Consider the following 26302-nt stretch of genomic DNA (forward strand, 5'->3'; position numbering starts at 1 on the left):
ACTTTGAAGAAATAAAGGTTGAGAACCACTGAACTGCTGGAGTTCTTATCTTAATATAGGATTCATAGAGGTTAAGTCAGAAGGTGCACTTTGGCAAAAGAATGTGGGAAGAACAAAGTAAAAAGTGGAAACGCTTGTTGTTGAGATATTTTATTTTTGCTAAGAAAAATGTGAAGTCAGTAATACACTATTGTAATGTTCACAGCGTTTCATCAACAGTCATAACTGGATTTTGTAGTTAAAAGTAAATACCACCACTCTTCTTTTAAAATTAATTTGTAGTTTTAGGGATTGTATTTTCAACACTCTGTTATCTCTTTATGAGAATCAATAGTAATTTGCAATAACCTAATCTGTCAATCCAAACATACAGCCACTGAATTAAATATAGCCCTACAGTTTCCATGTCTAAGCATTTCTGATTAGATTTAATTAATCTCAGGGTTATATCAATGCAAAGCTAATAAACCAGTGCAGTAACTACTGATGAGCTGCTAATCTCGCCAGGTCAACACATATATTAAAGGCCATAGATAGATAGATACTTTATAAATCCCAAGGGGAAATTCACAAAGAACAAAACAAGTCCAGAAGTACTACAACATGCTCTATCACCACCTGTTAACATAACTCAGTTGAAATCTGTGTTCCTTGCTGAGAACTGATATTTCTATGATTTGGCAGAATCTTTATTGAGTGTGCCAAAAATAATTTTCTATGGCCTCACTAGAATCTCCCAGTGCACAGAATTATGGTTCACCACATTCTTGGCACAGCAGTGGTTGTTGCAGGGCTTGCATTGTATGGAAGCCTCCCTTATTTTACTTGTAAGGTGCATGCATACTTAAACAATGGTAAAGTGCCTAACCAAAGATGTCCTTACACCTTCTCAGAATCTTTTTGGGATAACCATTGTAGGTGTGGATGAGAAGGCAGAGCGAGGCCCAAAATAGTTGAAGTGCCAACCAGACAAACCCCATTTAATTCAAAAATAAAGAAACAATAATAGGCAAACAATAGCACTATCAAGACAATGTAGGCCATGGCCTTTTATCACCCACAAGCGGTGTTCTCTGCTATTTATGGGTCATTCCTAATAGTTGGTCTCTCAGGTCCAAATGAGACGCCAGTTTCTGGGGACGTTTCCCTTTTATATCAGCCAGACTGGAAGAGGCAGGGCTTCTCTGGTTCAGTTGCCCCCAAAGAGCAGTTTCTTGACACAGTGAGGCAAATAGGAGACGAGACTCTCAAGGTGATACTGCATACCTTAGGTGAGCCTGGAAGGCGACCCTCTGGCGTGAATGCCTGCCACTGTACAGAGTGGATATATATGTAATTATTACAGTGTATATTAGTTTTCTGTAGTTGTTTGAAAGGCCCAGAATAACAAAAGTTGGCACCTTGTGTCTGTAAACAGAAGACTTATGTAACATCAACATAACTGTGGCTTTAAATATAATGCTTTTCATTATGCATATCCCAAATCTAGGGTCCATATTGTAACATTCCACTGTCATTTATGTCAGTGAAAACTATGTTGCATTATTGTGTCACTTGAGTGAAAATTGGGTGCCAATGCAAAAAAAAAAAAAAAGTGTGACCACACCTATAAATCAAGAACACGAGATTCCAGTGGCTACTAGAAAAATGGGCCACAAAGTGGTGGCAACAAATAGTCAACATCAAAAAATAAAAGATAACTAATAAATAATTAGCAAAATAAACACCATGAAAAAAATATTGATCAAATGTTATAACAATTAATTAGACTAATGGAATAAAAAAGATGAAAAATAGGAGGCAAGTACCATTCCTGGGTAACAGTATATTGAGCTGTGGGTCTGTCTTTCCAAGTTCAAATTCAAGTGTGTTCTCATGTATACAGAATACTTTGAAAATCTTATAAATACTAATATCCAAATAATTTGTTAAAATATATCTTTTTATATATGAAAATTAATGTGAAAGTTTTACTTGTTTTGAAGCAACATTTACATTAAGCTGATTACTATAAAAGAAAAAAAGTAAATTGTTAGTACAAAATGATTTTAGCACCACCTTAGTGGTCTTTGTAAGTCAAGAAAACATCTTAGTTGAGGCTTACAGTCAAGACTAAATGGAAAAAGTAGCTAGAAAAAGTTATGCAAAATCATGTGCAACATATGTTATAAGCAAGAACATACAGTTAGGTCCATAAATATTTGGACAGAGACAACTTTTTTTAAATTTTGGTTCTGTACATTACCCCAATGAATTTTAAATGAAACAACTCAGAGGCAGTTGAAGTGCAGACTTTCAGCTTTAATTCAGTGGGGTGAACAAAACAATTGCATAAAAATGTGAGGCAACTAAAGCATTTTTTTAACACAATCCCTTCATTTCAGGTGCTCAAAAGTAATTGGACAATTGACTCAAAGGCTATTTCATGGGCAGGTGTGGGCAAGTCCATCATTATGTCATTATCAATTAAGCAGATAAAAGGCCTGGAGTTGATTTGAGCTGTGGTGCTTGCATGTGGAAGATTTTGCTATGAACAGACAACATGCGGTCAAAGGAGCTCTCCATGCAGGTGAAAGAAGCCATCCTTAAGCTGCAAAAACAGAAAAAAAACCCACCCGAGAAATTGCTACAATATTACGAGTGGCAGAATCTACAGTTTGGTACATCCTGAGAAAGAAAGCAAGCACTGATGAACTCAGCAACGCAAAAAGACCTGGACGTTCACGGAAGACAACAGTGGTGGATGATCACAGAATCATTTCCATGGTGAAGAGAAACCCCTTCACAACAGCCAACCAAGTGAACAACACTCTCCAGGGGGTAGGTATGTCGATATCCAAATCTACCATAAAGAGAAGACTGCATGAAAGTAAATACAGAGGGTGCACTGCAAGGTGCAAGCCACTCATAAGCCTCAAGAATAAAAAGGCTAGATTGGACTTTGCTAAAGAACATCTAAAAAGCCAGCACAGTTCTGGAAAAAGATTCTTTGGACAGATGAAACCAAGATCAACCTCTACCAGTATGATGGCAAGAAAAAAGTATGGAGAAGACGTGGAACAGCTCATTATCTAAAGCATACCACATCTGTAAAACACGGTAGAGGCAGTGTGATAGCTTGGGCGTGCATGGCTGTCAGTGGCACTGAGACACTAGTGTTTATTGATGATGTGACACAGGACAGAAGCAGCCGAATGAATTCTGAGGTGCTCAGAGACATACTGTCTGCTCAAATCCAGCTAAATGCAGTCAAATTGATTGGGCGGCGTTTCATGATACAGATGGACAATGACCCAAAACATACAGCCAAAGCAACCCAGGAGTTTATTAAAGCAAAGAAGTGGAAAATTCTTTAATGGCCAAGTCAGTCACCTGATCTTAACTCAATTGAGCATGCATTTCATTTGTTGAAGACTAAACTTCGGACAGAAAGGCCCACAAACAAACAGCAACTGAAAGCCATTGCAGTAAAGGCCTGGCAGAGCATTAAAAAAGAGGAAACCCAGCATCTGGTGATGTCCACGAGTTCAAGACTTCAGGCTGTCATTGCCAGCAAAGGCTTTTCAACCAAGTATTAGAAATGAACATTTTATTTCCAGTTATTTAATTTGTCCAATTACTTTTGAGCCCTTGAAATGAAGGGATTGTGTTCAAAAATGCTTTAGTTGCCTCACATTTTTATGCAATCATTTTGTTCACCCCACTGAATTAAAGCTGAAAGTCTGCACTTCAACTGCATCTGAGTTGTTTCATTTAAAATTCATTGTGGTAATGTGCAGAACCAAATTAGAAAAAAGTTGTCTCTGTCCAAATATTTATGGACCTAACTGTAGATCAAGTAAAAGCTTTGAATGTTCAATCACATAACAGTTCTTTGCCATCAGAATTGTTGGAGTTATTGTTGTTTGCCAGCACTCTAAATTTCTAAAGTTTTCTAATATTGATATTACAACATAAAAGTGTAATTCTCCATGAGTAAATCAACAGCTTTTACTTGAAGAGTTTGCCCTTGTGCCTTATTGATTGTGTCAACAGCTATTTAATTGAAATGGAAACTGACACCTTTTCTACCAAAATGAAAATGCATGGTCTGCTAGCAGGAGTTTAACCTTCAAAAGAAATCTCTTTATTATAAAAAAAATCCTAGAGAAAGACTAGGGATATGAGACGTGAAGATCACGGAAGACACTTAAAAGACTCACGAGATGAAAGAGATTGGCCACAGAGCATCTCGCGGGGACGTAGAACATGAGATTCTTGCAAGACACGCCCTACTTACAACCTATATCAAATAAGGCCATGGGCAGCAAAACACTCAGTCGTGTCAAGGCTTTGAGCACACACAGATCCAGGGCTCTCAGTGCATATAAAGCGTATAAGGACAATACGTTATAGATAAAACGTCAACGACTAAGCGAAGAAGAAAGAGCAGTGCAGAGAAGAGAGACTCAAAAGCGCTGGAGAGAAAAAAATGCAGAAAAGAAAAAGAATAATCAAGGTGCAAATTCAGAAAATAAGGAAAGTAATAATCAGCCTGGAACAAGTGGAATTGAAAAAAAAAGCACGTCCAATCGGGCTCAGAATTAAAAGACAAAGAATATGAAAGCAGTAAAATTCAAAAGTATTGTAGTGTCTCTGGCAGGTTGAAGCCTTTTTTTTTTTTGAGTGGCTATTTGGTTCGATTGAGATTGGGCGGAGTACAGCACGGAAGACTGACAGTGGGGTATTGATTGATGTGATAAGGGGGGGGGGGGTCAGAACGGGAGGAGGTGTTGGAGAGGGTGCTGGAAGGTTGTGTTTGGGGTTACAAAGTCGGCGTTCTTTTCTTGATTGTTCAAGTACAACTTTTGTGAGACTTTACTACGTCTGTCTGGTTTTACTCCTTTTCTTTTCGAGCTGGACGTGAAGGTTGCTACAGAATCAAAAAAAGATAGTAAAGATCGCATTAGCACAAACAAAAGGAAATTATTACTCGAAAAAGGGGAAAATAGTCATCACAGACCAGGTGTAAGTGAAAAAATAGCAGGACAAAGCGAGGTCAGAAATAAAAGACAGAGTATAAAATGAAGTAAAACGTCATAAAGAGGTTAAAAAAACAACGGGGCCAAACACATGCAGAGCAGGTTATAGATAATGACAACAGTGGAATTCAAAAGACTCAAAAAAAATGTAGGCACAAAACACATGCAGAGCAAGATACAGAATATGAAAGCAGAAAAAAAACGAGTGTCAAAACATTGCGCATTAGCACAATCAAAGAGAAATTATTCTTCGGAGAAATAACGAAAAGGTGAATAGAGATCGAATATATGGACATAGGTGATATGTCTGAAGTATGTAAATATTGTAAGGCTTTGAAGTTTAAGTCAGAGAATTTCAAAAACGGGGGTTACCTCACATGCATTTATTGGTTACTTTGCAAAAAAAAATAATTAACTGCTGATGATGTAGATTGTTTTCTGTGCTGAAATTCCAAACAGAGAAACCTATCCTGAAATATGGTATAAAGTCATTAAACATGTCTCATAGACCTCATTTAAAAGATTCAGCATGTTGGGACTCTAAAGATTCCAAACATTGTTTTTAAAGAAGTTCTGAAATAAAAGTGAAACTAATGAAATAGCAACAATTCAAAGAAAAAAAAAATCTTAAAAGTGTGTATCTGGAAAACCAAACACGGGGGTTGGCAAGCGAAGCCCCCTAGTACTTTGTAAATTCATCTTCTCTCATTTGCTTGCAAAAGCCTTCCACTTAAACACTGGTCCATCATTTGCAGCGTCCAATTATATTATCAATCTCACATCTTACAAAGTTATGTGATAAATGTGCTAGGTCTTAGATGTAGCTGTTAAGAAGGAATTTCAAAATCAATCTTCAAAGCCAACCCTATTTAAGTTTGTAGAGAGCACAATAGATGACACATGCCTGCTATTGATAATTTTACTTCCTTGTCTTGAGATATAAAGATTAAGGTAGACAATACATAAATGTGGACCATATGGAATTTGTAGTTCATAGAATGCTAAAAACTAGGTTTCAATGGTGAGTTTCACATTGAGCAAATAATTTTTAAATGATATATTTAATATATGAAATACAATAAAGCTCACATTGGCTGTTGATTGATTTTGATTTACAATTACAACTTGGTGATGTATATAAACTTTTAATGCTTGCGTCCTCCTCCTCCAGTCATGTAAAATAACCCACTTTTACACATACAGTAGGATAGCATAGTTTTTGGCCTAACTATTGACTCAGATCTTGTTTAATATGAAGCAGGTAGTGAGTCTACCTCAGTTGAGTGTTCTGGAATGTGCTGTTTACTAGGTTTATGCTCTGCATGTCAAGCTATATGATAGATATCTACAAAAGACCATGTGATACTGGTGCAAGGTGCCAATATCCATTCTCCTTGATTTTGCTTTCATTGGCAAAGAAAAATGTGATTTAGCTGAACTATGGGGTTATATTTTTTGGGTTCTACTGTCACTATTTTTTTCAATTTTTGTTTTTCCTTGTATATAATGACCTCTGGCTGAGGCAATTTACTTTGACTTAGAAGTATTAAGAACTTATACTTTATCAGAACTTATCAGTACTATAAACTTTAAAAAGTACTTAGCACATTGTGGTATATTTAGAAATTCTCTGCAGTATACTCTTCCATATTCCACTAGTGACTGCCCATACTTCTAAGCAATACATAACATCTTGACAGTTGCCTATACTACAGATAGTTCTCATTTATTTGTATAGTCTCAGATAACAATGACATGTGCTGGAGACCGCTGTATGAAATGGCATGTCCAGGGACAGGTGTTTTTAGTTTGTGAAGCTCATCTGGGGCTTTAGGACTACAAAGCCTGTTTAGATTGCTATACTGTTGTAGTTATTTACTGTAATGTATATGACTATTATTGTGGTATTTCACTTAATAGCCAATGGCCATACTCAGTTTTGTTGAGGCAGGGTCCTAGTGCGACCTTATTCCCTTTTATAATCTTTATTACAGTATGTACACCTTAAAAGAATGCCCCAAATCTCATACTCTTCAACAACTGCTCTTGTAGTTCAACACTTCCTAATTTCTTTTACATTACACAGCTCATATGCTTCTACTGTTTGAGTCAAGAGGCTATAGTGAGGCTATTTCACTAGGACAGTGCAAAAGACTGAAAACAGGCCTGGGCAAGACCCTAGTTCAAAGGTTTGCTTGCACATCCACATAAACACCTATACACACATGCGCACACACACCCCATATTCATATACAGGCAGTCCCCGGGTTACGTACGAGATAGGGACTGTAGGTTTGTACTTAAGTTGAATTTGTATGCAAGTCGGAACAGGTACATAAATTTAATGAATGCTACTGTTGACCGACTGTAACCAAGTGCTCTGCCAATGAATGATGGAGTTTCACCACACTCTGACCTTTTTATTACTTCTACTTTATTTTCAATGGTGATGTTTTTTCTCTTCATTACTGTATCACCAGCACTTGCATCAGATTTGTGTTTCAGAGACATTGTTGAGGGGTGAAGACAAAAGATTAAGATGAGCTCTTCTGCACAGCACTGTACACGCTATCACAGCAGGAAGGCACCAGTTGTCAACACGTCTGATGTACTGACAAGAGACAACTTCCTGCTATATACGTAACAGTGCAAGCAGGCTTGCTATTGAGAATGAATGGGGACATCGACGGGCGGTTCATCACCAGCCCACCTCACAGTCACCTCCACTACAGTATGCTCCCTGCAGTATCCGCCCACTGAGAACGAACATGGTGCGGCCAAAGGCGAGTAGTGAATCGCCCCCATTCAATAGGCACCCATCCGATGCACACTACAATGCTACCCACTGCCGCCCTGTTCACCCTCAATGGCCTCCGTTCAGCCACAACCGGGTCACCGCTTGCAGCATTACCAGCCGCCCACGAACGGGGCAGCCATGTGTGGTGGGCGGGCAGTGAAACCGGGAGCCGTCCAAGGGACACTACACTGCGTGAGCAGCGAAATCGCCAGCCTCCATCCAGCCACCACTTGCAGCATTACCAGCCGCCCACTGAGAATGAATGGGGCAGCTGTGTGTGGTGGGTGGGCAGTGAAACTGCTTGCTGCTGGGAGCCGCCCGAAGGACACTACACTGTGTGGGCAGCGAAATCGGCCAGCCTCAGTCCAGCCACCGCTTGCAGCGTCCCCAGGCCGAAGATGATGGAGCAGCAGTTACTGAGGCGCATGCGTCGCAACTGCGGCCCGTACATAAGTTGTAGGTCGGATGTCCGTAACCTGGGGACTACCGTTACAGTGAAATTTATTGTTTTTTATTTATATTATGTTAACTGGCAAACAACTTTTGTTGTTAATTCTTTCTTTGGTTGAGCATGTCCGGCCATAGTAACTTTCATGAAATGGGACCTAAAAAGCTTTTCATTTATGACAAATGTTAGGAAATAACACAAGTGAAAGGCAAACTTCATTACAGCAAATGACCATTGTATTTCATGTGAATGTGGCACTCTAATGGTAAATTGGGGAGTTATCAGATTTTCAAAGTCCCAAACTAAGAAACCTGTGTAGTATATATACCCATGAGCAACCTCCTTTGTTTAATGCCTGCTTTATCTCATCATCATCGAAGGGGGATCATGGCTTGAGGAAAAAGTGCTTTCACAAATAAGCATGTGATTCCACACAGTACTTGAAATGGAAACTAATAAATGCCAGTACTTGTTAATCAAGCAGGGCCCCCCCCCCCCCCCCCCCCTTAGAGTTTTGTGTGTGCAGTTCTAAATATAGTTTGCTGATGTTTGTTTTGGCAAAGCAATGTTTGCAACATTGATAAAGTTTACTAGATCGGCAGGCTGTTAAAACTGTGACAGTTTGATATTCCTCAGTTATTTATCTGTATGTAAAGCTGAAATTGAGACTGTCACCGGGACGTCTAGTCACCCTAGTAAATTATACTGACAGTGAAATAGTGAGTCATTATAAACTGCAGAAAATGTAGCTTTGAGGCTGGTATAGTGTCAGGTTAGTACTGTGAAAATGGTTATTTACTTGATGAATAACAGCTTATACACCACAGGGTACTTTATATCTAGATAACCTTCTGTTTTCCTTCCTTTAATTTTGTGCCTTTAGAGTTAGGAAGATCATTTAATTTGCTTGTTATGACTTGTTATGAAAGCATCGAGAAAAGTGAAAGGTGTACACACTGGTTGTCTTCCTTTTGTGCTCAAGCAGCTGAAAAAGACTTCATAAAGCAGAAACAACTTGCTGGTGCAGAGGTTTTTGCACATACCTAACTGGACTTGCTGACAGAAGATTGCCCACAAGGCTTCATGGAAACAACTTGTGACAGTGAGTAACTTCCTACCTGCTCGCCCAGTCTGCTGCTGTTTCACTAACTTGTACTGAGGATGTTTGCTGTCAGTAATGGCTATTGTAGGTCAAAAGAGAAAAATATGCAAAATCTACAATTTGATGTAACCGCTGTCAAGGTAAAATTGAAACTGTAAAGTAATTTGTAGTTGGAGTCACACAGAATAGTTCTCTGTTTTAGCATAGAAGAGTCTGTGGATTCACCAATGCTTTTCAATAGGAAATTTAGAAATTTCAAAACTCTGTGCAGCATCATCTGTTCAAGATATCTCACCGAAAATTGAACTGTCGACAAATTCCCTTGATGAATAAGCATACTTAAAGTGGTCCACTGGGGGGTAGAGTTGTTTCATTTGGACAAACATTGACTATAGCAATAGGTGCTTCATACATTATATGCAAACACATATAATAAACAGTTTGGGGCTTATTAATAATCCCTATCCAGTCATTGGTGACTGATGATATAAGGAAAAGTGTATTAATAACATCACACACAAACAAAACCTCCCTCAAACAACAAATGGATTCCCAAAATAAAGCACGGAGATAGCAAATTACATTACATTGTAACATCACATATAATAAATCTGTCAGCAGTAAAATTTTAAAATAGAAGTCCAGATTTTAATTCTCACATTTCTGGATGTAGAAGAAGGTACCACTTGATGTAACTATCAAACCACTAAAAATATAAGTAAAATGTTCTGTCCTGCTGGAAAAATTTAGATACTCCAGAGCAATACAAAAGAAATTTTCCTTCTTCAGAAACTCCTCTCTCTTGTACATTTTATGTAAACATTCAACTCCAGATAGGTAGCTTCTGTTTTGAGTTTCTCCAATTGGCAGTTGCTCCCAGCATGTCCTGCAGAAATCCGGGTTAAATATATTTTTTGAAACTGTCCTTTCTGTGCTGTGTCTTCTTCTTAGAGGTATATGTCCGCATTTTTGCGAGTAAAAGACAAAACCATACCAATCCATGATATGAGGTATATGTTGAGGAATGCAAAATCTGACCAGAGGTTGATAGAACATGTGGCTCTTGTAATGATAATCTTTTACTGTCTCATTCCACATTCATAATAGTGTTGTACCATTGAATGAAAATTACCTTCATGTTTATCTTTGGGGCGGCACAGTGGCGCAGTGGGTAGCGCTGCTACCTCGCAGTTGGGAGATCTGGGGACCTGGGTTCGCTTCCCGGGTCCTCCCTGCGTGGAGTTTGCATGTTCTCCCCGTGTCTGCGTGGGTTTCCTCCGGGCGCTCCGGTTTCCTCCCACAGTCCAAAGACATGCAGGTTAGGTGGATTGGCGATTCTAAATTGGCCCTAGTGTGTGCTTGGTGTGTGGGTGTGTTTGTGTGTGTCCTGCGGTGGGTTGGCACCCTGCCCAGGATTGGTTCCCTGCCTTGTGCCCTGTGTTGGCTGGGATTGGCTCCAGCAGACCCCCGTGACCCTGTGTTCGGATTCAGCGGGTTGGAAAATGGATGGATGGATGTTTATCTTTGGTCCAAAATCTCCTACATTGTCACTGTAACTATCAAGGCATTCATGCTTATCAGCTTTCTACTGTAAGACCTGATCAAAGAGTATACCAAAAGGAAGACTGAGAAATCAGATTAATCCAACATCTGTGCTAAATATGGTCAAGTAAGAGGATTCCTCTTTGAGCCAGATGGCCCAGACTCATACAATAGCTTCAATGACCCTGAAGTAGCATGTTTCAGCTAGCTTTCTTGTGTTATCATCAAGAATATTCAATTGATTTTATGTTTTTGTTCAAATTTCTATACGTTTACTGTTCTGCTTCTATAACACATCCAGAATACTTAGACAGTGTTTTGGTTCTGTAAACCTGACAAAAAGACAACTAAATAGGACAGGGCAAGGTACATGTGTAAATGGATGGCAGGCTTTGCATTTTAAATCAAGGTACATGGTGTATACTCTCCAGGAAACAGTTGTTGTCTTTAACTGGTTTTGTTTATGTTTTCAGGAAATATAAAATCCTGCATTTAGTATATCTAAATATACTTTCAACCATAGTACTAGAAATACACAAGTATAGTCACTGCTAAAATTATTGCATTTTTAACTATAAATTAGAAAAAATATGGTAATTAGTACTATCATATTGGTGGAAAACATTAAATTCAAACAGTAGATATTTAATTGTGTCCTTTACAAGATCCATGATAAGGAAAATGCTACATATATGTCAAGACAAAAATGTAATTTCTGCTCATCAGCATTGCTTTTATGGAAAAAGTGGGATATGTCTCCACCACTGACTAACATCAGCCATCTGGTAACAACTCAAACAAATGTAAGAGCTCAAGATATTGCTAAACCCATGCCTAAGTATTAACAGGCTTCATAACACAGCTATTCATCTATCAGTATTTTTAAATTCTCTTTATTTGCATCTTCAGGGAACAGGTATAAAACAAACAAGCTGTTTATTTGCTCTCTTTCTCTCTCTGCTGTTAGTCTCCTGAAAATATCATCCATCCATATTCTATACCTGCTTGAGCTTTATAAGGGCTCAAGATGGCAACAAAACTTGAACAGAATGTCAGTCTACACACTCGTGCATAATGAGGCAGTTTATAGTTTCCAGTCAGCTTTGCCTGCATGTCTTTGAAATGTGGGAAGAAACTGGAGAATTCAGAGGAAAACCACAGAGAGACACTCCACACAGCTACTAACCAACTGAGAATTGAATCCAGCCTTCTGAGACAAAAGCTTTTGCCACTGTATTATCCTGGTACCCTCATGAAAACTAAAATTATTAAGTTAGTATAGGTTTAGTTAATGTAATTTTTTTATTTCTTTATTTAACTAATATCTTACTTTTCATGTCAAAATCAGAGTAATGCAGAGAATATTAAACAAAAGTAAACAATTGTATAATCTTCTGAAAAATTTTTAGCCCCTTAGATTGGCATTTTAAAATTATAAAACATCACATTCTTTTTAAGAAGGCAAAGATTGCTAGCTTTTGACTATAGGGTGTAGGACAGACTTCAGGTATACAAAGCTACATAGAAACTAACTGAAATTACAATAACATTGTGAAAAAAAACGCAACCCTTCTTTGTTTTTCATGGCAGTTACAGTTTTACACATATGAAGATCCCCATTACTGGGTTAAGTAATATCATGCTTTTGCTTTCATAACATGTTTTGCCTTTATTGCTTAATACAAGCTGTGGCTCTTTTTTTGTATTATTATATCACCATTTATCGATAAATGTAAAACAATGTTTGTGCCTTTGTCTTCTACTTTTATTTAACTGTCGATGCATTTAACCTAAGGTGTTTGTAGTTGATTTTTTTACACTGATATAATTCTAGCTAAACTGCATATGACTCAAGTCACATGGCTTGGCTCTAGTCAAACATTTCCCATTGCTTTTCTTCATTTATAATGGTTTGTGCAAGCAGTATTTCAGTATTTCCCCATCCACTTCTCTAGCTTTTGCTGCATTTCAGTCCCAGTGAATATTTAACTTCAGATTGATATTTTCATTCATCCTTTCCTCCCTGTTAGCTGCTTGGATGGCGTGAATATTTTACAAGTTTTTCATTCAGTGTTTGCTCTTTTGGAACCACAGTGTGATGTCACAGTCCGCTCTCTCATTCCTTGCTTAAATAGAGAACCATGAGTGAGAAGGAGAGAAGAATTATGCTGTGCTGACACCTGAAGCCATTTTGTTTCCAATTTAGTCAAAATCATGTAAAAGCTAGAGGGTCGTGGTGAGATGTGTTCTTATTCCATTTTTAAATTATAAAACTAAAAAAATATCAAGAACTGATGCCCCGCGAGAGGAAACTTTGTGCCAAGAGATTTAACCATGCCTGGGGCCAGATATAACAGATAAAGAGTAGATGACAAAGACAGCTGCTGTACAGGTTTTTAAATATTCGAAGCGCTGCGCAAGGTGCAGATCACGCAGCATGGTAGCAGCAGCAAGCCAGCAGCTGATCAAGCAAACAGGAGGTATATATTAAAAAAAACCAAAAAAAAAAACCACACACACACACCACTATTTGTTTCCCATTGTATCACCGTTTAAGAGGGGATTTCAAAGGAGCAACCACGTCTCCTTGGGGTGCGTTCAGCCCCCCTCTTCACAACACGAGCGGCAGAGACACAAAGTGGCGCCACCACTTTGTAAGCACTACAGTTCTCATGATGCTTTCGGATAGGACATACGGGAACTGTTGGATTTATGGGGGTTGAACTGTTGAAGTTGTTGGAAGGAGTAATAAACGTGCATTGCATTCAGTAACCCGTTTCAGTCTGGACTTTATTAATCAAGGAAGATCCAGGTGGCATGACATGGTGTCAGTAGTGGTCTTGAAGTAAAGTCAGCAGTGGAAGCCTCCTTGACGAACGAAAAAAAAAATGTCAAAGTTTAATGCACCGGAGACCTTTGATTTAAGTCAGCCGACTGCGTGGCCAGCATGGATTCAGCGTTTCTTGTGCGTCAAAGTTGCCGCAAAACTGAACAAAGAAGAAGGTGAAGTGCAAGTAAATGCCTTAATTAATGCTATGGGGAAAGAGGCTGAGACAATATTTGGCGTGTTCACTTTCAAAGTGGGGATGAATACCAATAATTTTGAAGATGTGGTAGGAAAATTCAGTGAACATGTTATTCTACGCAGGAATGTGATTTATGAAAGAGTAGGGTTGCCAGACGTCCCTTATATACAGGACATGTCCCATGTTTGATCATTTTGTCCCCTGTCCCGTACTGACCTTTCAGGGACACCCAAATGTCCATTTTCTGCTGTGATTGGGTTCAGTTTAACTGAAGTGGAAAAAGGCTTGCGGCAGGCCAAAACAAACAGTGCAGTGGGACCAGACGGCATATCAGGTCAGCTCTTAAAGTCTTGCTCTAAGCAGCTCTCCCCAGTTTTTCATTTGCTTTTTAACTGGTCTCTGACCTGTATCTAAGGTTTCTAGGCCAAGCTGTTTAAATGACTATAGACCAGTGGCATTTACATCTATTCCAATGAAATGCTTTGAACACTTGGTGAAAATCATTTTAATGACAGAGACAAAGTATTTTCAAGACAACAATCAATTTGCTTATTGTGCAAACAGAAGTGTGGAAGATGCTCTGCTTGTTATCTTACATCAAATCTATACCTTTCTTGATCAGCCTGGTTCATATGTCAGAGCACTATTTTTGGATTTTTCTTCAGCGTTCAATACTATACAGCCTCATATACTGATTGGGAAATTAAACAGTATGAATGTAAACCCATTTATCACACTATGGATTCAGAACTTTCTTTTAAATTGTTCACAGACAGTTAAAGTTCAGGACACTTTTTCAATAGCAATTCATTCAAACACAGGAAGTCCACAGGGGTGTGTCTTATCACCATTACTGTTTACTCTGTACACAAGTGACCTGAGACAGAACAATGACCACTGCTCCATTATTAAGTATGCGGATGACACCATGATCATAGGATGCATATCTGGGGAGGATGAAAGCCACTATCTAAATCAAGTGGACTGTATGGTAAACTGGTGCAATAAAAACTTTCTCACTCTGAATGTAAAAAAGACCAAAGAAATGATATTTGATTTTAAGAGACAGAAATCTGTATGTTCACCTATTGTAGTTCTGGGAGAGGAGGTAGAAATAGTGAATGAATATAAATATTTAGGAACTTACCTAGATAACAATCTTAACTGGAATACAAATACAAAAAAATTATTTTCTAAATGCAACCAGCGCTTATTTCTCCTCCATAAACTCAAACTATTTAAAGTAGACAAGGACCTCATGTTGTCCTTCTATTGCAGTATGATCCAGTCTGTGATCAGTTTCATTGCCTGGTTTAATAGTCTGACAAACCAAAACTCAAAAAAGCTCCAGCAGATTACGAAGTATGCAGCTAAAGTTATTGGGGCTGATGTAGATGATTTGACTAGTGTGTGTCAGAGGGCAATGCTAAAGAAACTGGAAATCATCTCAACTGATGACAGACATCCATTACATGTAGAACCAAACTTCAGCAAATCAGGAAGGATAGTTGCTTTGAAAACTCACACAAATCGCTCCAGAAACTCCTTTCTTCCTAGTGCCATACGACTTTTCAATAAGAAATATCAGAGATAATGTTTAATGTTTTGATATATATCCTGTTACCTTTTTTTTTTTTTGGTGTAAATATGTTTTATCTAACTGCCTTACCTTAACCTTTCTTATTTCTATTTGTCTGTTTTATTTCACTCTGTCTTTTACCTGTTATTAGATGCAAATGAGAAGGCAAATTTCATGTTTTCCTGTGTAAACATGACTAAATAAAGAAACCTAAACCTATTTTCAAATTTTGTAATAAAAATATATTTTTACTACTTTCTTACGATACAGTACTTAGTTTAACTTTTAAGTAATTACAGTATACTTTCTTTTCTCTTGATAAAAATAACCCAAATGTAACGAGGAAACTAGTGTTTGCTGCCTGTTTGCAACTTGTTCGGTTGCTATTGTTGGCGGAGGACGGCTACACTGTTACCGTTTTGCTCTCTAGCCGCGCTGCTGTGCAGTTCTGTATCAGCATTGCATCATACAGTGTCAACAAAGTGTGTTGTTACTACTGTACTTACCATGGCCCACTTTTTTTCTAACTTAAAAACTAATCCATCCATCCCAAGATGCCAAAACGTAAATGTAAATTTTTTGATGAATATTCCAGCAAATGGACATTTATCAAACAAGGCAGAAGCTGTTTTGAAGCAAAACTGTGGTGCACTTTCAGTACATAATTTTCAAAAGATTTTACTTTTGTTTTCCTCATAACCCATTAAAATCCTTGCTTTATGTTTTTAACGTATGTCTCTACGTTTATATAATATATTGGTCAGAGTGTGTAGGGGGCATGTATAAATTTATATATATATAGTAATATAGCGAGAGATTTTAAGAGTGTCCCATATTTCTAATTTTCTAATATGGCAACCCTATGAAAAAGCATGTTTTAATCAGTGCTCGCAAAAGCCGGAAAAGACAGTTGAAGCGTTTGTCAGAAGCCTGTCTGTATAAGCTTGCTGAATATTGCGAGTTTGGCGGTATGAAAGAGCAGCAAATTAGAGACAGTCGTGATAGGAATTGCGGACTGAGAAGTCTCATGGAAACTGCAGATGGAAAGCGAGTTAACTTTGGTATCGACCAGTGCAAATCTCAAGCCAGTCGGAGCTTGCTAAAACGCAGACTGCCATGATCACAGACGCGGACGCTGGGACACTGACGGTGCAGTGCGGAGGAGGAAAACATTATCCTGGGAAAAAAAAGACAGTGCGGCAAGAGCAAACGCTGACGGAGAAAACACGCTGTTCAAGGTGCAACAGACTGCATGGCCTGAGACACTTTCCAGCTTATAGTAATAACTGTCGTAAGTGTAATAAAATGGGACACTTTGCTGTTGTTTGCAAAAGTAAGACTGTTAGAACAGTCGTGGTAAAAGCTGCAGACAGCGATAATGAGCCGTTTTTCTTGGGGAGTGTGGAGGAACCTGATATTAAGAGCCACTGGCGAGTAAAACTCTTGTGTGTGGTAAAGTAGTAACTTTTAAGATTGAAAAAACTGGAGCAGATATCACACTTATGTCGCGTAGCATATGTGGCTCTCCCAAACCGCCATCCTTTAGTTAAAATATCAGTAATCCCCATGAGTCCAGGTGTGGCAGTAAAAATAGTTGGAAATTTTTTGTGGAAACAGAGAAAAGGAACAAAGTTCAAACTCTGTGCATGTATAATATAGTATGTGTATTTGTGTGTATAGATTGCATGGTCTTTTTGTGTCAGTTGCAGTGTGCTCTGAGCTGAGGATGATTCAGTGCTGATCTGGTCTTAGCATACAATAACAGGATTAATTTTGGAGATTACTGCCATTGCATTAACAGTGTGATTAGGGCTACTTCCATACAGCTCCAGAAAGTAGGGTGTGAATTCCAGCCAAATTATGAGTAGAGTTTGTATGTTCTCTCTGTGTTTCTAGGTATTTTGGGTATCCTGACACATCTCAGTCATGAATGTGTTAGGTTTTCTTGCAACTATGAATTGGTTCATTGTGGGAGAGTGCCCTGTAACAGAACACAAGCTCAATTCAAGACTGACTCCTGTCTTGAGACCAAGGCTGCCAAGATGGACAACAGTTCTCTGTGATCCTTATTTGGATAAAGCAATTTGATAATTGATGTACAGTAATCCCTCGCTATATCGCGCTTCGCCTTTCGCGGCTTCACTCCATCGCGGATTTTATATGTAAGCATATTTAAATATATATCGCAGATTTTTTGCTGGTTCACGGATTTCTGCGGACAATAGATCTTTTAATTTCTTGTACATGCTTCCTCAGTTGGTTTGCCCAGTTGATTTCATACAAGGGACGCTATTGGCAGATGGCTGAGAAGCTACCCAACTTGCTTTTCTCCCTCTCTTGCGCTGAGTTTCTCTGATCCTGACGTAGGGGGATTGAGCAGGGGGGCTGTTCGCAAACCTAGACGATACGGACGCTCGTCTAAAAATGCTGAAAGATTATCTTCACGTTGCTACCTTCTGTGCAAGCTGCTTCCTGAAGCGACATGCTGCACGGTGCTTCGCATACTTAAAAGCTCAAAGGGCACGTATTGATTTTTCACTGTTTGTTTTTATCTGTCTCTCTCTCTCTCTCTCTCTCTCTCTCTCTGCTCCTGACAGAGGGGGTGTGAGCTGCCGCCTTCAACAGCTTTGTGCCGCGGTGCTTCGCATACTTAAAAGCCAAACAGCCCTATTGATTTGTTTGCTTTTGTCTCTTTCTCTCTCTCTCTGACATGCTCTGCTCCTGACTCGCACTCCTTTGAAGAGGAAGATATGTTTGCATTGTTTTAATTGTGAGACAGAACTGTCATCTCTGTCTTGTCATGGAGCACAGTTTAAACTTTTGAAAAAGAAACAAATGTTTGTTTGCAGTGTTTGAATAACGTTCCTGTCTCTCTACAATCTCCTGTGTTTCTGCGCAAATCTGTGACCCAAGCATGACAATATAAAAATAACCATATAAAGATATGGTTTCTACTTCGCAGATTTTCTTATTTCGCGGGTGGCTCTGGAATGCAACCCCCGCGATGGAGGAGGGATTACTGTACTGTATAGTTGAGTATTGTATTTTAAATTCACAGGAGGTGTCCTTTATTAAAACACTGCGGGCCCCAACATGTTTAAGCAAATAATTAAAATACTGATTAACTCAATTAATTTACAAGGCAACAGTGACTGACATGACTCTTCAACTCAGATTGCTTCCTTGATTGATGGTTGGTAAATTTAAATTAGGTAGGCTCAAGCAGATTGATCCTAGAGTTGGTGAAATGCACTGTTTATGTCTGAAGACAAGATATTCAACATGGCATATTGGACAGGTTGCATGAGTGGCCCAGTGGAAGGAGAATATTAGAAATTTTAAAACTGACAGCATTCATTCTTTGAAGCTCAAATGTTTATATTACTAAAGAAGTAGAATAGTGAGGTGTCAAAGAAAATAGATTACAACTAAAGGCAGATGAGGGATCCCATAGAGGGTCTCTTAATTTACCAAAATTGGAATTTATTCCCACATTGTATTAAAAATACAATTAAATCAATCCATCAAAATCTATGGACAGCCATTAATTTTTCATACTACTTACCATATTTCACCTGCGCAATGTCTCCAACCACCAGTTCAGCCACAGGAATCTGGATAACATTGCCATTGCGAATAACAGTAAACTTTTGCTCCTGTTCGATGCGACTCTGAAGACCACGAAACTGCTTTTCTTTGCTCCAGTCATTGAATGCCGTCACCAGGACTACACAGATGACAGATAATAAGATGGCTGCCCCCTCAATCCAGCCTGCCTCTGCCTCGCCCTCATCTTCTGCTCCAGCTGCCACATTTCCACACACTGAAGTTAAACAAAAGAAATTGCTTCACAATATTATCCCATATTTTTCAAACATTTGTAATTTAAAGGAAAACATTCACTTAAATTGATTTTACAAAATTATTGAAGCAGAAATAAAAACATATAGAAATTCTGGGATATGTATAAGGTAGAAAGTTATGAAATCCTTTTCTAATCGACCTTTACCTAAAATTGGTAGATAATAACCGAAACATTTACAATTACATTTATTTACTTGGCAGACACTTTTATCCAAAGCAATTTACAAAGGGGTAATATAATTAAGTAGCATTAGATTAAGGCCTGTTTGTTCTGCAAGTCTAGCATTGTTAAGGGTTATTGTGGCAAAATTAGCAGAGTAGGCCAGTTACCCTTTCTTTCTATAGCAACAGAGTCCATCTGCTAGTTGGTAATTTTCCTGGAACAATATGTGATATAATCTCTCCATTATGCCCATTGGGAATCATCTTCTATGTCATTAGAACTCTCTACCTCAAATAACTTTTCTTGATCCTGATAAGCAGCAACTCCAGGCCATCCGCTACATGTTTTCAGAAAGAAATGGGGAAAAGAATAATACTTTTATTTTTCCATCACTATCCAGATGTGACCAAAGTTGAAAGATGTTGGTTTAAATCAATTGGTAAATGGAGAGTTTCACCTTTAAATTCAGCTGCTGTTTCAATTCACATATTAAGTGATTCAAGATTCTCACTTGCATTCACTCATGAACAAGACCCAGACTTACTTAAGTCTGAACAGCCAGCTTTGAATTAGAAGTGATGTCTCAGATTTGAGGAGTTAAGCCTCACTGAGAACAGAATTAAGCCTTGTTGAACAGAAAGTCACTCAAGGATATGCCAGTGAGGTGAATGGGGTAAGAACAACAACCTTGTTCTTAAACAGCAGAAATGGCATATTCTTACAGCCAAACAGTCACCTTTGGTGGTGTTCTGCTATCATGATCATTTAAATCACAAACATGAGGAGACCAGATGCAACCATGAATAAAGCTCTTCACCACAACAAGATTATGATCCTTAGAATAGTTTACTGTCATATCAGTTTTTTGATGACTAGGTTATTTACATTTTGGAAAATTAGTAGTAATACGAAGAGCAATATATGCTGTGTCCAAAGCAATCTGAAGAGTTGAAGAAATAAGTGAATCAGTATGTTAATGATAAAGACATTATATAGTAAATAGAAAATAAGATAAAACTATCTCATAAGCAAGGATAAAACATTAGAGAACACAATCTCGGTTTAGAAAAAAAAATATCTATCTATCTAATCTATCTAATCTATCTATCTAATCTATCTAGTTCAGATTCTTAACCCATAATCATTACCATTCATTTATAATACATACATAATCTACAGAATGATATCAAAAGATGTAGTGAGATGTGGTGCTAAGAAAGAAAAAAAAACTAAGATGATGGGCAGAAAACAAAGCAGGAATTTTGTTTTTGCATATGTTGTTAAATCTGAATTTATAGTGATAAAAAAAAGAAAAGAAGAGACATATACTGAGTGGAAGTTTGGCACTAACCCAGAAACGTGACCACCAAATAATCATATAGTCCAATTCATGCCCTCCAAAACGTCGTTCTTGTAAATTACATCTACAATAGGTTAAAACCCTCCACCAAAATAGATTTGGACAGCCATTTTAAGGGGATGCAGTAAATGAAAATCACTATTTATGGACCTACCACAAGTTCACTATCGAAGTCTGCTTTTCTCTTAGCCTGGAACAGCAAGCATTTATCTGCACCTGTGCAGCTCACCATAAATTATTTTATATGGCTTGCAATTTTATTTGTGCCTCTAGCCTATCTTAAAATACAGATTACCAGGAAGCCCTGCAATAACAAAAAATACCTGATACAATATGTATGTTCCATGATTTAAAAATTTCAGTTGATTTACAAACCCAAACGATATATCAGTGCCCAAAAAAATGTCTTAACAGTTGTAGATATGTTGTTCCATTCACTGAGACGCTATTGTGACACTATTAAATAGTCGAATAAAATGCTGTTTTACATTTGCAGTGCAGTATTTAAAGTATCATGCAGTGGATGAATAAGTTACCAGTGAGACCTCACAAATAGCATTCCTGGTTACCACAATATACAAACGACATATATTTCTGAATCATTCTAGAGGCAGATGCTTAGATTATGAGGTCTTACAAACAAGTAAATAAAAATCAGTATAACTTGAAAAGAAGAATGTAATGTGCCCTTTTCAAAATGATTGATATAACCTATATATGAATATATCCGAGCTTTGTGTGTGTGTTTTAAAGAATGTGCCTACCTACCTTCGGTTTCTTCTCCAGGTGGTTGATAGAAGGATAAACCCAAAGAGATAATTGCTGCAATCTCCAAGATAATGAGGGTAACATCCTGTAGTGCTTCCCAAACTAACTGTAGAAATGTTTTGGCCTTTTTCGGTGGGATGAAGTTCTTCCCATAAATTTGCCGTCTCTTCTCAAGATCAACTGGATTGTTTGAGAGCCCTGAAGGAAAGAGAAAGAGAGAAATATAATAGTTAACAGAATGCCAAATCTCATATCTGACATAGTTCATCTCCATCTTCTGTTCATGCCATTATTTCATTCTTTAATTATGGTTTGTTAATGGTACCTGCAATTCAAAAATATGTTGCTTAGGAATACAAAAAGTAGTAGATTTTTAAAGCAGTATTTTTCAGGATGCACCTGAATTTCCAGCAGAATAATGCACTTATTCTGTCACAATGTAACTTCTTTATTAAAGTTGTCTATTAAAAACATTTATCAGTGTCCAGTTCACTCATTAATATGCAATGGAAGTGCAATTATATTTATCTTTCTTGAAAAAATCATTGCAGTTTCCCCGAGGTTATTTTGCAGATAGATATGAATAACTGAAATGTAGCCAGTTTTGTCATTTGTTCAGTTGACAGGTAAAGGTAGTTACCCACAAAAGGACACCCATACAGGGTTTGTCCAACATCCACTTTACCAAAATATAAATGATTGCTATATTATAGTTTAAAACAGAAATATAAATTTTATGGAAATGAAAATTCAGAAAAAGGGTATGCAAAGCATTTATCAGTGTGTCTTTTTAATACTGGGATAAGCTGCCAACAGATTATTTCAGTGTTCTTTGTAGTTATTGCATTTTCTGATTTAAAAATTAAGCAGCTTAAAATTAGAGAAAAACCTTCACATCTTAAAATATACTGTACGCTACAGAGAAAATGCCTGCAACAATAGAAAGGTGTCCTCATGACTTTAACTTTGGGCTATAAACTATAAGAATGTGCTTTCATTCCCTATATTGTTACTCTAAACAAGTTGCTTAACTTCAAATTCTTAAAGGAAACAAATATTTTAAGGATTCCATAAAGCTTATATCTTTAAATGATGTTAACTGTAGAAAGGTGACTAATTAGGGTTAGAGTGTCCTGCTCAGAAAGGAGCTTTAGTGTATATAAGAAAAAAAGAGGCCTAATAACAGGAATAATCAAAGTTTTCACCAACAGAACAGGCACACACAAGATTTTTTTAAATTTAGAGTTATGCATGTTTTAATGTAATTAATTAATGTTATTAATTAATAATGTTAAGATTTGTCTTCTGGCTTGTTATCATACATTTTTGAATGAATATTTAAACCAAAGTGAAGAGTTGCTGTCAACGCAGACCTGTTAACCTGCCTGTCCCTACTGCCTCTCAGAGCAGCTGTAAACTTTTTTTTTTTAAATCTGTTTGAAGAAGAAAAAAAAAAACATTCCATACAATCATATCAAACCTAAACCATAATTCAACTCCCACTGAAGAGAAAGTGATGACTATAACTTCAGCAAATCTTTAAAAACAACGATATACAGTAAATGCTTATTCTAAGATTTAATTAATTAGATCTTGACATATTTGAATTTTTTCCCCCCAATTTCAAATAGTATAGAACAAGGGCTGCAGGTTTTCATTCTAAACCTTTTCCTAATCTGTGACCAGTTTTCACTGCTAATTAACTTCTTTTCCCTTCATTTTAATAGCCCTGTTTAAGGATTTGGTTCTCTAAATTGATTCCTTTCTTCATTAAATTACAGCCAAACACAAATGAGATGTGAAACTAGCCAACAGATGACCAGCTGAATTGGGACTTCAGACTCCAACCAGTTTCTTAATAAGAACCAATTCTTGCTGTTAATTAAACCAGTTATTTAATTCCATGGGTTGCTTGCTACTCATTCTGCTACAGCAGACATTTTCAAAACTGCTAATTTTCTGTTTTTTCTGAGAACACTGTCAAAATGTTTTGGTGTTCTGAGAGATCAATCTTACTGAGACCTTTACCTTTCTTTATTTTCAAATATTGTGTGAGGAGTACTGGTGAGCTAGTCATGTGGTGGCTTGTTGTGTCTCATTATTGTTTGGCTGGTAATTAAGGAAAAAGAAACAACTAAGCCTGAGTCATGTTAAAGGCAAAAGAAGGTAATTAACAATGAAAACTGGTCTAATTAAGAAGATTGTTAGAATGAAAACCTGCAGACACTGTTCTATATTCGGAGTGATTGATTGAACAATTGGATTATCAGTATATTGATGTTAATTTGTATTTACTTGGGCACAAAGTAGGATATATAAAGAAGTATGGCATGATTTTATTTATATTGCAGACAAGGCTTGTGTATATTCATCAATCTGTGTCAATATCCAGGGGCCTCACGTATAATGCTGTGTGTAGAATTCACACTAAAGCATTGATAAACGGACAAAAACTGAAATGTGCATAGGGACAAAAAAATCCAGATGCATAAAACCACGCACTTCCCCTGTATAAATCCTAATGAACAAGAAGTTTAACACACCCCGACTCTTCCCAGAATTTTGCATATTTTAATATGCCAGTAAATATAAATCTCACCTTCCATTCTGTGTTTTGTTAAGACAATGGTAAAATCACATGGAAAAATGAAGAATTTCAGCGAATGCGAAGTGGAGGGAAGGAAAAATGTACTGTTTATTGGCTTAAGCAATGGTATAAGCAAGAAAAGGAAGTTACAGAGTGAGACTATGTGGCAGAGACACTCAAAAGTTCAAGTTCATAAAGTCGCACAGTTCCCAAAATAATAATTAAAAAAAAGCGGTTAGATATCAAAGTCAACGTGAAAAGGCAAGTCGTGGCCCACTGTCTGTTTATTCTATTTCAGACAATATTACAAAACGCTGACCTCCATGCTGATGATGCGACTCCAAAAGTTGATGGTACTGCTGTGCCCAGCTCATCTTTGGGCGCTGGCTGTGCACACATCTATGCCTTGGAAACTGTGGGGCGACCATCTGGCTCTGTGCTGACAGACACTGTTCTGGAGTCACAAAATGCAATAGTGGATACTATAAGAGATGTGGCCATTGAACTGAGGTATATAAAGGGCTGTACTATGTGATATTGACCACAATTTAAATGAATTGGTTAAAAAATAAATGCTGCATTTGATTACCCGTTTTTACATTCTTCTAATTACATTCAAATGAAGTTGTAACGCGGCCCGATTTGGCTGATCATTTAGTGTATCAGAGTCAGGTTCATCATACCGCATCTCATGTATGGGCAAGCAGGATGCTACATGCCTGCATAATGCGGCACACTTTCTGTGGACTATGCAGCAGCACATGAATAGACTGGAAATGCATCCTATTTATATAACATTCTCTGAGGGCGCCTTTACAGTATAGCATTGGTGGCAAGCAACATAATGGATTGATTCTCTTCTCTTTATGTGGCTATTTGAGGTAACTCACTATCTTTAAAAGAACTGCTTGCATCTTGCTGCACTAGTTGGATAAAGCACCTGCGACTGCACCGAGCTGTCGTTTTTATAGGTTCTCCAGCTACTGTATATACGTATAATGTAATGCCAAGCTCATTCTTTTGGTGATTCATCCCTGGCTGATGTAACTTGTCCAGCACTGTTGCAATAGCAATAAGCATGCAGCTGACCACTCCAATTACATTTGGAAAACTGGACATTGCTACGGATTGCACTTTGATGTTTCGCAGTTCAACCACAGTGTAAGGAAATCTTACTGTATATCTGAATGACAAGTGGATTATACCATCTTATACACCTGGCATGGCATGACTCTGTGACGATTATGAAATACCCGATCGATCAGCAAGTTCACATTGAAAATCTCCTGTGGTTAAAAACCTGAGAGTGAACAGACCTTGCAAAGGAGCAGGTAGAGCACAATTCTTCAAAGTCTGCCTTTGTAAAGCTAGCGCCAGTACGGCACAAGCTCCAAGAGGATAGCGCACGTAAATCGAAATAGACTTAGAAGCCAGTCATCATCATCATCATCTATAAATACGCACTCTCTTCTAATTCTTCCATTTGCGATGTCTTCTAACAAATGCTAAAGCAGCTATGGTAGTTGGAAAAGTTTGGCCATTCAATGCACTATTATATTGTTACAGAATGATTACAATCATGTGAATTAAATTTGTAAACGATATGCAAATAATTTCAGTGTATTTGATAAATCCACCATCACTTATGCAAATTGAAAAAGAAAGGTAGATGACGCAGAAACAGCAGTATTGCTTTGATACTGGGTGCTGCCAGTTTCTAAAACTGAGTAGAACTGTGCGTATAGGTAGGGGACTACCATGAAAATGTGTGTGGCTTTACGGCAACCTTTTTTTTTTTTTAAGTGAATTTATAGAATCAAAGCTAGGTTCAAAACAAATCAACCCCCACCCATGAGAGAGAGCTAGGCCAACATAGTGAAACTTTAATAGTAGGAAAAATAAGTAAATAGAATAATAAAAAAAAAGGAAAAAGAATCCACTTCCTAATTGAAATGCTTATTCTAAAATGGTATTGATTAGATCCTGCCAGGTTTTAAAAAAGGTTTGTGCAGATCCTCTAAATGAGAATTTGATTTTTTTCCAGT

General features: G+C 37.7%; 1 protein-coding gene across 6 annotated transcripts in view; it reads right to left on the minus strand.

Moving 5' to 3' along the window:
• The window catches only part of atp2b3b (ATPase plasma membrane Ca2+ transporting 3b), a 608455-nt gene that overhangs the window by 258439 nt on the left and 323714 nt on the right, over positions 1-26302 (minus strand). For all 6 annotated transcript variants that reach the window (XM_028813571.2, XM_051933859.1, XM_051933861.1 and 3 more), the window contains exons 3-4: positions 21671-21868; positions 19081-19338 (exon numbers count right to left, since the gene is read on the minus strand). In XM_028813571.2, the coding sequence (XP_028669404.2) occupies positions 19081-19338; positions 21671-21868 (456 nt within the window). The remainder of the gene's footprint in view (positions 1-19080; positions 19339-21670; positions 21869-26302) is intronic.

The sequence above is a fragment of the Erpetoichthys calabaricus genome, chromosome 11 (genome assembly GCF_900747795.2).
Source record: "Erpetoichthys calabaricus chromosome 11, fErpCal1.3, whole genome shotgun sequence".
In the NCBI taxonomy this organism is placed as follows: domain Eukaryota; kingdom Metazoa; phylum Chordata; class Cladistia; order Polypteriformes; family Polypteridae; genus Erpetoichthys; species Erpetoichthys calabaricus.